At 40.3% G+C, this 13,232-nt stretch overlaps 1 protein-coding gene across 1 annotated transcript; it reads right to left on the bottom strand.

Moving 5' to 3' along the window:
- Positions 1-2,031: 2,031 nt before the first annotated feature.
- On the bottom strand, positions 2,032-12,954 carry CTSK (cathepsin K). Its single transcript, XM_081226293.1, has 8 exons — positions 12,846-12,954; positions 11,143-11,266; positions 10,536-10,658; positions 10,298-10,450; positions 8,600-8,818; positions 4,991-5,156; positions 4,621-4,726; positions 2,032-2,718 (listed from the first exon to the last, which is right to left on the bottom strand). Exons 2-8 carry the CDS (start codon positions 11,263-11,265, stop codon positions 2,619-2,621), a joined length of 990 nt encoding a protein of 329 aa, XP_081082419.1. The 5' UTR covers position 11,266; positions 12,846-12,954; the 3' UTR covers positions 2,032-2,618.
- Between the last annotated feature and the right edge of the window lie 278 nt (positions 12,955-13,232).

Here is a 13,232-nt window from a genome sequence, read left to right as displayed (position 1 = left end):
TAAAGACCTAAATGTAAGGCCAGACACTATCAAACTCTTAGAGGAAAACATAGGCAGAACACTCTATGACATAAATCACAGCAAGATCCTTTTGGACCCACCTCCTAGAGAAATGGAAATAAAAACAAAAATAAACAAATGGGACCTCATGAAACTTCAAAGCTTTTGCACAGCAAAGGAAACCATAAACAAGACCAAAAGACAACCCTCAGAAAGGGAGAAAATATTTGCAAATGAAGCAACTGACAAAGGATTAATCTCTAAAATTTATAAGCAGCTCATGCAGCTCAATAACAAAAAAACAAACCACCCAATCCAAAAATGGGCAGAAGACCTAAATAGACATTTCTCCAAAGAAGATATACAGACTGCCAACAAACACATGAAAGAATGCTCAACATCTCTAATCATTAGAGAAATGCAAATCAAAACTGCAATGAGATATCACCTCACACCAGTCAGAATGGCCATCATCAAAAAAATCAACAAACAATAAATGCTGGAGAGGGTGTGAAGAAAAGGGAACCCTCTTGCACTGTCGGTGGGAATGTAAATTGATACAGCCACTATGGAGAACAGTATGGCAGTTCCTTAAAAAACTAAAAATAGAACTACCATACGACCCAGCAATCCCACTACTGGGCAGATACCCTGAGAAAACCATAATTCAAAAAGAGTCATGTACCAAAATGTTCATTGCAGCTCTATTTACAATAGCCCAGAGATGGAAACAACCTAAGTGTCCATCATCGGATGAATGGATAAAGAAGATGTGGCACATATATACAATGGAATATTACTCAGCCATAAAAAGAAACGAAATTGAGCTATTTGTAATGAGGTGGATGGACCTAGAGTCTGTCATACAGAGTGAAGTAAGTCAGAAAGAGAAAGACAAATACCATATGCTAATACATATATATGGAATTTAAGAAAAAAAAATGTCATGAGGAACCTAGGGGTAAGACAGGAATAAAGACACAGACCTACTAGAGAATGGACTTGAGGATATGGGGAGGGGGAAGGGTAAGCTGGGACAAAGCGAGAGAGTGGCATGGACATATGTACACTACCAAACGTAAAATAGATAGCTAGTGGGAAGCAGCCGCATAGCACAGGGAGATCAGCTCGGTGCTTTGTGACCACCTAGAGGGGTGGGATAGGGAGGGTGGGAGGGAGGGAGATGCAAGAGGGAAGAGATATGGGAACATATGTATATGTATAACTGATTCACTTTGTTATAAAGCAGAAACTAACACACACACATTGTAAAGCAATTATACTCCAATAAAGATGTAAAAAGAAAAAAATGTTTGTTGTAAATGTCCATCAACAGATGAATGGATAAAGAAGAAGTGGCACATATATACAATGGAATATTACTCAGCCATAGAAAGAAATGAAATTGAGTTATTTGTAGTGAGGTGGATGGACCTAGAGTGTGTCAGACAGAGTGAAGTCAGAAAGAGAAAAACAAATACCATATGCTAACACATATATATGGAATCTAAAAAAAAAAATGTTCATCTCACTGATGAACCTGCAGGGCAGGAATAAAAACGTAGACATAGAGAATGGACTTGAGGACACAGCGGGAGAAGGGGAAGCTGGGGTGAAGTGAGAGTGGCATGGACATATGTACACTACCAAACGTAAAATAGCTAGCTAGTGGGAAGCAGCCGCATAGCACAGGGAGATCAGCTTGGTGCTTTGCAATGACCTAGAGGGGTGGGATAGGGAGGGTGGGAGGGAGGCTCAAAAGGGAGGGGATATGGGGATATATGTATGCATATGGCTGATTCACTTTGTTGTACAACAGAAACTAACACAGTATTGTGAAGCAATTATACTCCAATAAAGATCTATTAAAAAATAATTAAAATGTTGGTTGAAGGGATGAACAAATAAATGAATTAGGACAAACTGTTTATGCAACAGAATCTCCAGACAAACTGTGAGCACATCACATATAAGGAATATGTTTTGTTCATCTTTTTGTCTCCAGCACCTAGCATGGTATCTGACACAAAATGAATGTTTACTAAATAGCTATTTATTAAATTAGAGATAAGTGATAAGTACAGTTTACTTTATAAATGCAAAGAAGGAAAAACAAAACACATTTGTTGTATCATGTAACCTTGTACCAAAGATTTATGAATAGATTTATTAATGGGGTGGAATTTCTACCTTGAAGATATAGAAGTAAATGTGGAGACTGAAAAGTCAGGTCACCTTAGTCCTCTAGAGTGGTTAAAGCTAACTAGTCCCTGTGAATGAGAATCTAGTCTAGCTGAAGATCTCTAGCCTCTATTTACACAACATTGGCCCCAGGACAACACAGTCAGGGCAGGCTGTGGTCACATCTCTTAGCCTAAGAATGCATACCTGTTAGGGAAATTTCCTATTTCTAATGAAAAAATAAAGACCTTGGGTGGAGAGAAGAAAAGTAGTAGGAGTGTCACTTAAAGCACAAACAAACATGGAAACTGAACAGACAATCTCTGTATCATTACATCTTCTTCAAGAAAGGCACACCAATTCCCTTCCAAGATATATCAGTATGTTGCACCATTGTGGAAGGAATGGAAGAGCAGGATGGGGTTGGCTGGCCGAAGTCACATCTTGGGGAAGCTGGCCAGGTTGGCAATGCCACAAGCGTTGTTCTTATTCCGGGCCATGAGGATATAGCCTTTGTTTCCCCAGTTTTCTCCCCAGCTGTAGGACCAAGCAAGGAAAATACTTAGTACCCTCAGTTTATTCAATAAAACATTTACTGAGTATTGTACCTGAGTATAGGTACCGATGTTTTACAAAAATGAATAAGACAGTTTTTACCTTTAAACAGTTTAAAGTCAAGAAATGGAGGCATAGTGCTATAGGAGAAATATCTTCTGACCAAGGGGATCAAAAAGGGCTTAACAAAAAAAGGTGGCATTTGAGCTGAGCCCAAAGGCGGATAGAATTTGGACCTGTGGAAATGGAAGCCAGCAGGGGAGTGTGAAATGAGTAACAGAGGCAGGAAAGCATGGGACATGTGTTAGGATCATGTAGCTGAAATACAGGGTGCTTGACAGGGTGTAGTGGGAGATCAGGTTGAGTGATCTTTACTGCCAGGCTAAAGAGTTTGACTCTCTGGCCCATGATAGTAGAGGAGACACTGCAGTTTTCTGATTGGGAGAGTAAAATCATTCAACTTGTGTTTTATGAAGAGTAATCTTGAAAATGTGAGTCTAGAGCATAAGAAAGAGGCAAGAGAGGCTGAAGCTGGTGATCTTGGTTTCATAGAAGAAATGAATGAAGCTATGAGAATTGATGAGATTGCTAAGGAGACGAGTGGAGAGACTGGAAGATTAGATACAGGTAGAAAAAGACAGAGACAGAGACAGACAGAGAGAGGGAAGATTGGTCTATACATCTTCCTAAATTGTTTTCATGCGTTTTTTGTCCTTTCTCCCCAATCAGAAAATTCACCAGTTACCCGGTACATTTTACTTAAGAATTTTACCCTATCACCGTTCCCTTCTCCAGGGGTCCCCAATGATCCTGATCCTGCCTAGGTGTGTCCTTTATTCTTCCCAGCTCTCTTGGCACTTGATCAAGAAAGGACAGGGTAAGTGCTTGGGCTGGGAGTCGAGAAAGGGAGAACACAAGACAGAAGCTGTGGGAGAAGGAACATCCTCTTAGAAAGGTGCTCAGGTTCACTCTTAATTGGAACTGTGATATAAAAAATTGCTTCAGGCTTGAAGCAACTCCCAGCCTTACATTCTATCCTGCCAGCCCTCCAGGCAGCAAACCCAACTTGGTTATACTACTGCATTGGCCTGTGCACTCCCCAGAGTCTAGGACCCCTGCTCTTTGGAGGGCACCAAGGACAGAAAATTTAATCAGTGCTACTGCTAGGCTGGTGTTGACCAATGAGGAAAGAAATAGAATAACTACCCTAAATCTGCCCCCCTACAAAGTCACAAGGAGCTAAAGAGAAATGGGGAGCCGACTACTAATAATGTGTAGTTTTATTTGTTCCCAATAATAGAGAGGGAAACACTAATTTTTGTTGTTGTTGCTCATATCTACTTTCTGAAAAGCATTTCTCTTCACAGACTTCAAAATCTTTGGCCAGTTCTTATATATGTCTATCCTAAGTGTATCTGGAAGGGCAAAAAGCTGCACAAGAGGATACTAAACTTTTACTTTGTTTATACTGTACCCTACTGCTTATAGACAGACTGATGATGGAAACCTCTGTAAAAAATCAATCACATTAGAGAGAAAAGAAAGAAAAATATATAATTCCAAAGCTCCTGCTGGTTCTTGGTGCTACTTTATGTTCTCATTTAGCTAGGTCTGTCTTTCTTAGGGGGCTATGAGATCACTGAAAACAGACACCTGCTCATGTGTTTGTGACTAAGCACCTTGGACATATGGCAGCTGCCCAACACATACCTTTAGTATTCTTGTCTGGTCATTAAATGTTAGAATTAATAGCCTCTGATTGGGAAGGTAGAATTGAAACATCTGAGAAAACTTTCTCTTGATTTAAGAGAAAGAAAGGAATATTGGGAAGTTGGAGTTGAGGGTGAGTGTTAAGAGGATGACATGTAGCGTTCCCATCATTACCTGTTTTTAATTATCCAGTGCTTGTTTCCCTTCTGGATCCCGTATCCCACTGCCAAAACTGCATGGTTCAGATTATCGCTATTGCAGTTTTCATCGTAATACACACCTAGGAAACAAACTATCAAGGTGAAGCTTTCTGCAATCCAAGGGTCGCCCTGTGAGGTCTCCCACTCTAGGAGACCCTCTGTAGAATCCCATCCCAGTCAGGAGGGCTTACGACAGAGATGCTCTGTGCTGTGGCAGCTGTTTCTCCCTGGCAGACTCAGTCTTTATGGAAACAAGTACTGAAAATGCTCAGTACCCTTTGAGAAGCTGCCCAGCCCACGTCATAAGAGACGGTTGATTGTGCTCCATAGGAACAGTGCCTTACCTTTTCTGTAAAACTGGAAGGAGGTCAGGCTTGCATCAATGGCCACAGAGACGGGTCCCACTCGGGCCACTGCCCTCTTCAGAGCTTTTTCATTTCCCTCAGGGATCTCTCTGTACCCTCTGCACTTAGCTGCCTTGCCTGTTGGGTTGTACATACAACTTTCATCCTGGAAAAAACAGGTTGAAATAGGACTAGGACTAAGCAACAGGCAGTGAATCAGTGAGTGAGGAGTTCTGCCAATGTTTTGGGTGATGTCAGTGCACTAACAGGGGCAGCAGACTAGAGTCTCTAGAAAGGGTCTGTTCTCTGCTCACCATTTTAGAAACTATAAAAAAAAAGAATATGAAAAGTGGATACCTTGTACCGTACACAAAAATCAGCTCCAGGTGGTTTTAAAACATAAATGTGAAAGGAAACACTGTAAAACTTAAAAAAGAGAATATTTTTTAATTTCTACCTCAGGGTAGAGAAAGATTTCTGAAATAAGATTTTTTTAAAAGCACAAATCATCTTCCGGCAATGTAGTATGTGTGATCCTCAGGAGGCAGGGAGGCAGCAGCTGCTGTGTGGGGAGGAGGCCAATGCCAAGCCCCAGCTAGAGGGAGGACATTGGCCCCATGCACATATAACAGGCAAAGGGTTCTGGCTGGACCCTTGCGCTCTCATGAGATAAAAGCACATAACATGACACTAAAACAAATTAATAAAGAACTTAGCAATTTAGCCTGTGAATTTCCAGTGTTATGTTTTGCAGGTCTAGTTAACGATGATATGTTTCATTGTCAAGCCACAATTATGGAATCTAATGGGAACCCATATCAAGGCGGTGTATTCTTTTTGGCAGTTCATTTTCATACAGACTACCCCTTCAAAACCCTGAAGTTGCATCTACAAGAATACATTGTCTAAATATTAACAATAATGGCAGCAGTTGACATGATATTCTAAGATTACAGTAGTCTCCTGTCTTAATAATTTCTCAAGATTCCTTTGTTATCTGCCATATGATCCAAACTCTTGATGCCTCCTAGTGCCAAAAATTGCATAGATCTACAAGTAAAATAAAATATCTAAGGAATGGATTTGGAAGGATACCATGTGATGATACTTTAAAGTAAAAATAACCTGTATTATGGCTGGAATGAACTTAAATTACTGTATTATCTGGCTGCTGCCCTATCAGATCTCTTCTTTTTTAAAATTTTGTTTTTCTTTACCTCCTTCCATTCATTTACACGTTCATATAAGAAGTTCTTTCAGTTTTGGACAATAACTGCTTTTAAAAACTGTAAAGTAGAAAAGAGAACAGTTGTCCAAGATTCAGAATGTTAAAAATGGAACACATGTTTTATATGGCTAATTCTTCATTTTAATTATTATGAGACCAAAATCATTGCACATTTCTCTAAAATGCTGACGAGATCATTTGAGGGGGTAGGAGAACAGAGATTATAAGTCAATTGCTCCTTCTATTCCAAAATAGGGTTTCAAATGTTATGTAATTTTCCTTTAAATTATTCAGAGTTTCTGAGTTATTAGTGAAACTGTCTCTCAACAAACTGGTTAATATAGTACTGAATAAATGATGCAAGCTGTCAATGGATAAGTGATCAACTACTAGCTCTAATAATATTTGTTATGTTTTTAATATAGTTAGACAACCCTTTAAATTGGTTGCCTGGATTAATCAATATGAAAAAAGTTATAAGCGGCATGTGGGATCTTCCTGGACCGGGGCACGAACCCTTGTCCCCTGCAGCGGCAGGCGGACTCTCAACCACTGTGCCACCAGGGAAGCCCAGGATTTATTTAATTTTTTTGATGTCAAGTGACAACAAAAAGTTGTCAGAAGAATATTTGACAGTTTACAAAAGAATATTTTACCACGCCCAGGTTATCTCACTGACTGGCCTGATGTACTCAGAATTCAAAAGCTAACCTTTTAGGACAGCTTCAGTGTGCTGCGCATTACGGCAGCAGCCCCAGGGTCAGATATGGACTGGGGACCCAGCAGTTCTGAGAACTGTACACAGAGTAAAGAAAAAGCTTTCCACACACAACCTCCAACTTCTCTGACTTAGTTACCTGACAGCTAAAAAACCATAACATGGAATACTAATGGCATGACATTTATGAAATGCAGTAGTTTTGATGTGGCCAATGTCACAATGATGTGCTGAAGTGACATTACTATGTAGGTTGCTGAATATCCAGTAAAATGGATCTGTTCAGTCATTTACATTAATGAGCATTTTGTTGCAGGAGATACCATTTCAGATGACTAAACACGAATAAATAAAACTCGTTGTTACTGGATTTTTTAAAGGCACAAATTGCAAAAGAAAAAAACTAATAATTTTTCTACACTAAAATTAAGAACATTTCTGGATTGAAAGACGTCATAAAGAGAATGAAAAGAAAAACAGACTCACAACACACATAGTATTAGTATCCAAATATCTTTTTTAAATTCCTAAAAATCAGTAAAAAAGAGAACACAACCTAAAGATGGGAAAAGATATAAACAGTCAATTCACTGAAGAAGAAATGCAAATGGCCAGATAAGCATACCAATGAAGAGATGAATCAATAGGATTTCTTATACTGTGCAGGTGGGAAATACAAATTTTTCCAAACACTTTGGTAAACAATTTGACATTATCTAGTAAAGAGGAAGATGCACATACCCCAAGACTCAGACAATTCTTTTCCTAGATATTATATTCTAGTAAAGAAATTCTTGTACATGTGCATAGAAGACATGCCTGGGAATGTTTGCAGCAGATAAACAGATCCAATAGATAGATCTTGGCTCTGCTACATAACTAAAGGTGTGAGTTTGAATATGCTATTTTATCTCTTTAAGTGTCAATGTCCTCACCTATAAAGTGAGGATAAGGGTACTTTACAGGGCTTTTATGAGGATTAAATGAGAACATGCACTAAGTACATGGCTTAGCACATGGTAGCCATCATTTGTATTACTCAGACTTGTTATCCCTGCTTCAAAGGCTCTTATTGCAAAGGCCCCATATTATATTATCTATCAACCCCATGTATATAAAAAGCCCTCAGATCTTCTTCCTTTTAGATAAGAAAGATCTTCCTATTACTAAAGGACCTTATAGGAGGAAGTGAGTTGATCTCTAAAACTGCAATAAATATGAAGCAACTTGCTTTTTCTCTCATTTTATACATGTTAGCATGTTAACTTACATAATTTGCTTAAATGTTCCCCAAACCCACACTGAGATCATACAAAATAAGGCCAAGTGATTCATGAAATTAGCATGGTGGGCCTGGAGATTTGTGATAGGAGTGGAGGAGTTGAGCAGAGAGTTACAGAGACTGACTCAGAGATCTATGGGGTAACCTGTCCTCTGTTTTTTCTTCAGGGCAGAGAGGCAGATAGGAACCATGGTAGCCTAAGCTCCCCAAATTCTCCCAGACTGTGGGAATCTTCTTGGCCTTCTGTGGGAAATTATCCCATCAAGAAGGCTGGATGGGGTAACAGAAAACAAGATTTCTAGACTTGTTTCCGGTACAAAATGTCATGCTGGGGAAGGAGGAGCCATTACAGAGCTGTATGACTGCATGGGACAGTCTCACCTGTCCAACATATGGGTAGGCATCTTCAGAGTCAATGCCCCGGTTCTTCTGCACATACTGGAAGGCATTGGTCATGTAGCCCCCTCCACAGCCATCATTCTCAGACACACAGTCCACCAGGTTCTGTGGACTCAGATTTAAGAGTTTGCCAGTTTTCTTCTTGAGTTGGCCCTCCAGGGCACCCACAGAGCTAAAAGCCCAACAGGAACCACACTGACCCTGAAAGGCATAACAGAGAAACTATCAGTCATTGTTGTTCACACTTTTTGTTTCTTCCTTCTACCTGCCTGGTGAAATTCCATATGTTTTATAAATTCCAGCACCTGTCCCCTTTGCTGTGAAGTCTTCCTATTTCCCTTCATTTAACCTTTGTTGCAGTGTTCTCTTGCTATTGTTGCTATTGATAACTGTGGTTACTACTGTTACCATTAGCTGTAGTAAAGCAGAGTACAGCTCTTCCTCCAATGAATCCATCATAAATTGAAAATATAGTAAGTCAAAAATGCACTTAATACCCCTAACCTACTGAACATCAAAACTTAGCCTAGCCTACCTTAAATGTGCTCAGTACACTTACGTTAGCCTTCAGTTGGGTAAAACCATCTAACACAAAGCCTATTTTATAATAAAGTGTTGCATATCTCATGTAATTTATTGAATACTGTACTGAAAGTGAAAAACAGACTGGTTGTAAGTGTATTGGTTGTTTACCCTCGTGATCATGTGGCTGACTGGGAGCAGTGGCTCTCTACCACAGGCCAACATCAAGAAAAGGTTTCGTACCACATATCCTAGCCTGGGAAAAGATCAAAATTCAAAATTTGAAGTACAGTTTCTATGGAATGCCTATCACTTTCACATCATCATGAAGTCAAAAAATCATAAGGTGACCCATCAGAAGTTGGGGACCATCTGTACTGGTTTTGCAACGCACTAGATTTGTAACCTTGGGTAAATTACTAAACCTCTCTGTACCTCACTTTCTTTATGTGAAAATTGTGGATAATAACAATATACTTAATGGAATTATGAGAATTTAAAAAGTTAATTCATGTAAAGGATGAATTATTATGTGTAATAATAATAATCTCTCAAAAAGTGCTAGCTATTATTATTAGTGTTTGTTCAGCTAGATTATACATTTTTCTTTCTTTCCTGTTCTATTTTTTAAGACTGGGGATTTCTTGAGGACACAGGTTATATCTTAGTCATCTTGAATCTCTACTGCCTAGCACTATATCTGGTAGGTTCTGAAAAAAATGTGTTTGTTGAATGAATGTTAAATCAAGTGTTCATCTGGTGGATAAAATCAGCCTTGTTAAGGTTGTGGGAAAACTTACATTCTCATGCTGGTAAGAATGTAAGATCGTACAAACTTTTTTGGAAAGGATTCTGTGACCTACTGATTCCAATTTTGGGATTTGTTTTGCATAAATATTTGTATATATCCACAAAAATATATGCACACAGGTGCTTACAGCAACACTTTGTAGAAAAGAAAAAACAGAAATAACCTAAATGTACAAAAACAGATGATGAGTTAAATAACAGAATAGACTTTACTCTCTTAGCAGGGGGAGAGGTAACTTAATTCTTTGCCCTCTTTTCCTGATGCCCTCCTACCTTAAGAACAAAGAAGCAGAAGAAGGGAGAGGTCATGCCAGTTTCCATACCCACACCCAAGAGGAAGGAGGGTACCTGGTTTTTGACAGGAGTAACATATCCCTTCTTCCGATAATCAACAGAGTCTGGGCTGCCTTCCCAGTCTGGGATATAGAGGGTGTCATTACTGCGGGAATGAGAGGGGGGTATTTTGAGTCCAGTCATCTTCTGAACCACTTCTTCACTGGTCTGGGACGAAGAAGAAAGAGGCCAGGCATAAGCAGGGAACCAAGACAAACAGGGCAGGCAGACCAGGAGCAAAGGATCAACTCACCATATCCCCCAAATGGTTCATGGCCAGTTCATATGTATGGACACCAAGAGAGGCCTCAAGATTATGGATGGAAATATGCTTCAGGTTTTTTTCCCAAATTAAACGCCGAGAGATTTCATCCACCTAAACAGAGAATAGTCAGTATTGGCATAGACTGTGTCCTGTGTACAAAGTTATCTACATAATACTGTGGAGGTTTCTAGAAGAGATTAAATTTACAATCATAGAGGGTTTACAATCCAGTTGGGGAACTGACCATGGGATTATTAAGAGCATGCAAAAGAAATATATAAAACAAATAATAGAATGCAAAGCTCTGGAGAGACATATAGGGAAAAAATTGCTTATGGATTAATAGCATTAATCTGAGAAGGCTTCCCAAAAGAGAAATATAAGACAGTTATGAAGAAAAGGAAGGATAGGACTTGATGGAGGGTGAATTGAGGAGTAGTAATGGAAAGTATATGTTAACAGTTAGGGACCAGGGGCAGGTTTGCTTGGTTGTAGTGGTTAAAGTATTGGGGTTGAAGAAGGGAGTCTGGAAGCTAGGATTAGATGTCTCAGGTTCCAACCCTCCCACCATGTTCCCCTCCAGGTTCCCAGGCACCTTGCTGTTATATTGCTTTCTGTAGGTCTTCTTCCATAGCTCCCACTGGGTGTTCAGCATCTCCTCGGGGTACAGAGCAAGGCTCACCACAGGCAGCAGTAGTAGAACCTTGAGCCCCCACATCCTGGAGAAGGGAATAATTAGGGGACACTCTTCTATTTGCCCAGAGGTTCCTAACCCGGCTTGGGATGAGGAAATAGCTGGAACCATATTCTCAGACAGGTGGTTCTTAACCTTTGGTACTCATAGACTCCCATGACAAGCTAATAAAAATTTTCAACCCACTTTAGGCCCTCTTACCAGAAAAACGAATGCACACACAATAATTCTGGGGAGTTCATGAACCCGAAGTTAAGAACGCCTTCCTCTGCACCATGAGGCAGAGGAAAACTAGGCTTTACAAGGAAGGTAGACAGGGATTGAGGATGACTGATAAAAACAGTGATAGTCAGGAGGGTTCTGGGTTTGGGTGGGATGCTGATACATCTGGTTACAAGTATTTTGACCTAGGGAGATTCCACACACACACACACACACATATACACATACACACAGATACACTTGCACAGATAACCAGCAATGGGGTAGAAAATGGACAATCAGGATGGGACAACACCTGTCTGCTCCAGTGTCCCCAGCAGACTTGGAGGAGATAGACAAGGTAAGTGCAGGGTGGGATGAGTGGGGCCGGAGAATACACAAAGGAGTGATTTTCAGCTAAGTTTTGCTTCCTGATCATTTCTTCAAGGCATTCTTTTGTTTCTTGCCTAAATTCTGATACTTCTCCTGATCTTGCCAGGAGAGGACAAGGGAAAAGCTGACAGCATTTCCTATTCTCGAACTATGAGTTGTTTACTGTCTCCTCAGTCTTCTTATGCATTTCTTCCTCCTTTCTCTTCCTGCTCCTTCCTCAGGCAGGAAACTGTCCTAATCTCAACCAGCTGCTGTGGGCAGGAAAGTTTTTCTTTCTTTTTCTGACCCAAAACCCCACAAAACCTCTGTGACTGCCTCACAGGACAAAAAGCCTCAGAACCAAAGTTTGTTAGAAGAAAGTAAGACAGAAAAGCAATGTTCTGTGATTATTAGATACACAGCTTTTCAGAAGTTTACTCTAGCTTCATTCACTTCTCGCAGTGTCTTGCTCATTTCATGTCCTCCATTTTAAGAGCAAGTTAGTCTGCATCAAGTCACACAGCTTGCATAAATTTTGAATTTATAGTCCATTTTTGTGTAATCTTTGCAAACTGGCAAAATGTCCAGGAGGACGTTTAATATCTGGAGTGTTAAGGGCTTTGGGATGTCTCAAACAGTAGGAAGACCTTACTGAGCTACCACCTCCCTGCACCACTCCTCCCTGCTAGTAAGTTAACCCTTTTGGTACCTGCCCACCCCCCCCCGCACCCCCCCCCCAAAAAAAAAACCAACCCTGAGAGGTCACTCCTTGAGGGATGGGTAAAGGATGCCCTATAGTCTTTGCTTTCACTAATAACCATGTATATATATACACAAACCATAAAAGGAGTCCTAAAGATTTCCAGGCATATTTTACTTAGCCAGGAAATAACCTAAGGGCATCACTGTTTTCATCTGCAAAGCCTATAAAGTTCATTTTGATCCCCAAGTCACTACATTCCTAATATTCCTAAAAATGGAGAACTGAAAGGAATGAGAAGCTACAAGATCTAGGAAGTTGAAAATGTTACCTGCTGATGGGGATCTGTTCTCTGGGCTGTCTCGGCAGAGGAGTGTGGATAATGTCGGCGGATGACTAGGGGTGCTGGATTTATTCCACCAGGATTGCGGAAGTCAACTCTAGCTGTTGGCTGGAAAATTTGGATGGGGAGGGCAGTGGAGATAGAAATGCTAAGAGAGGGGGATTAGGGAGGAGGGAAGGAGGCAGCAGGTTTGTATCGTTTCTGCGTGCGCATGTGGAGCATGTGTGCCAGGGCAGAGAGTTGTTAGGTATTTAGTTTCACGTGGCTGCCTGCCTTTGAGAGCAGACAAAAAAAAAAAGACCTCAATACATATTATCCAAGTTGCAGCTTACCTTCTCTTTCGTGGACAGACAAAATATTATTTATTATACTGGG

Source organism: Mesoplodon bidens (assembly GCF_964165515.1).
Source record: "Mesoplodon bidens genome assembly, chromosome: 2".
Classification (NCBI taxonomy): Eukaryota; Metazoa; Chordata; class Mammalia; order Artiodactyla; family Ziphiidae; genus Mesoplodon; species Mesoplodon bidens.
This window is presented reverse-complemented; position numbering and strand designations above follow the sequence as displayed.

What these genes read in the sequence shown, in the direction of transcription:
- CTSK (XM_081226293.1), bottom strand. Translation starts at nt 11,265, where the DNA reads ATGTGGGGGCTCAAGGTTCTACTACTGCTGCCTGTGGTGAGCCTTGCT. An exon ending in GAAAGCAATATAACAGCAAG is followed by an intron (nt 10,659 to 11,142) that starts GTGCCTGGGAAC and finishes TTCTCTGTTTAG; the next exon opens with GTGGATGAAATCTCTCGGCG. An exon ending in CCTACCCATATGTTGGACAG is followed by an intron (nt 5,157 to 8,599) that starts GTGAGACTGTCC and finishes TGTTTTTTCCAG; the next exon opens with GATGAAAGTTGTATGTACAA.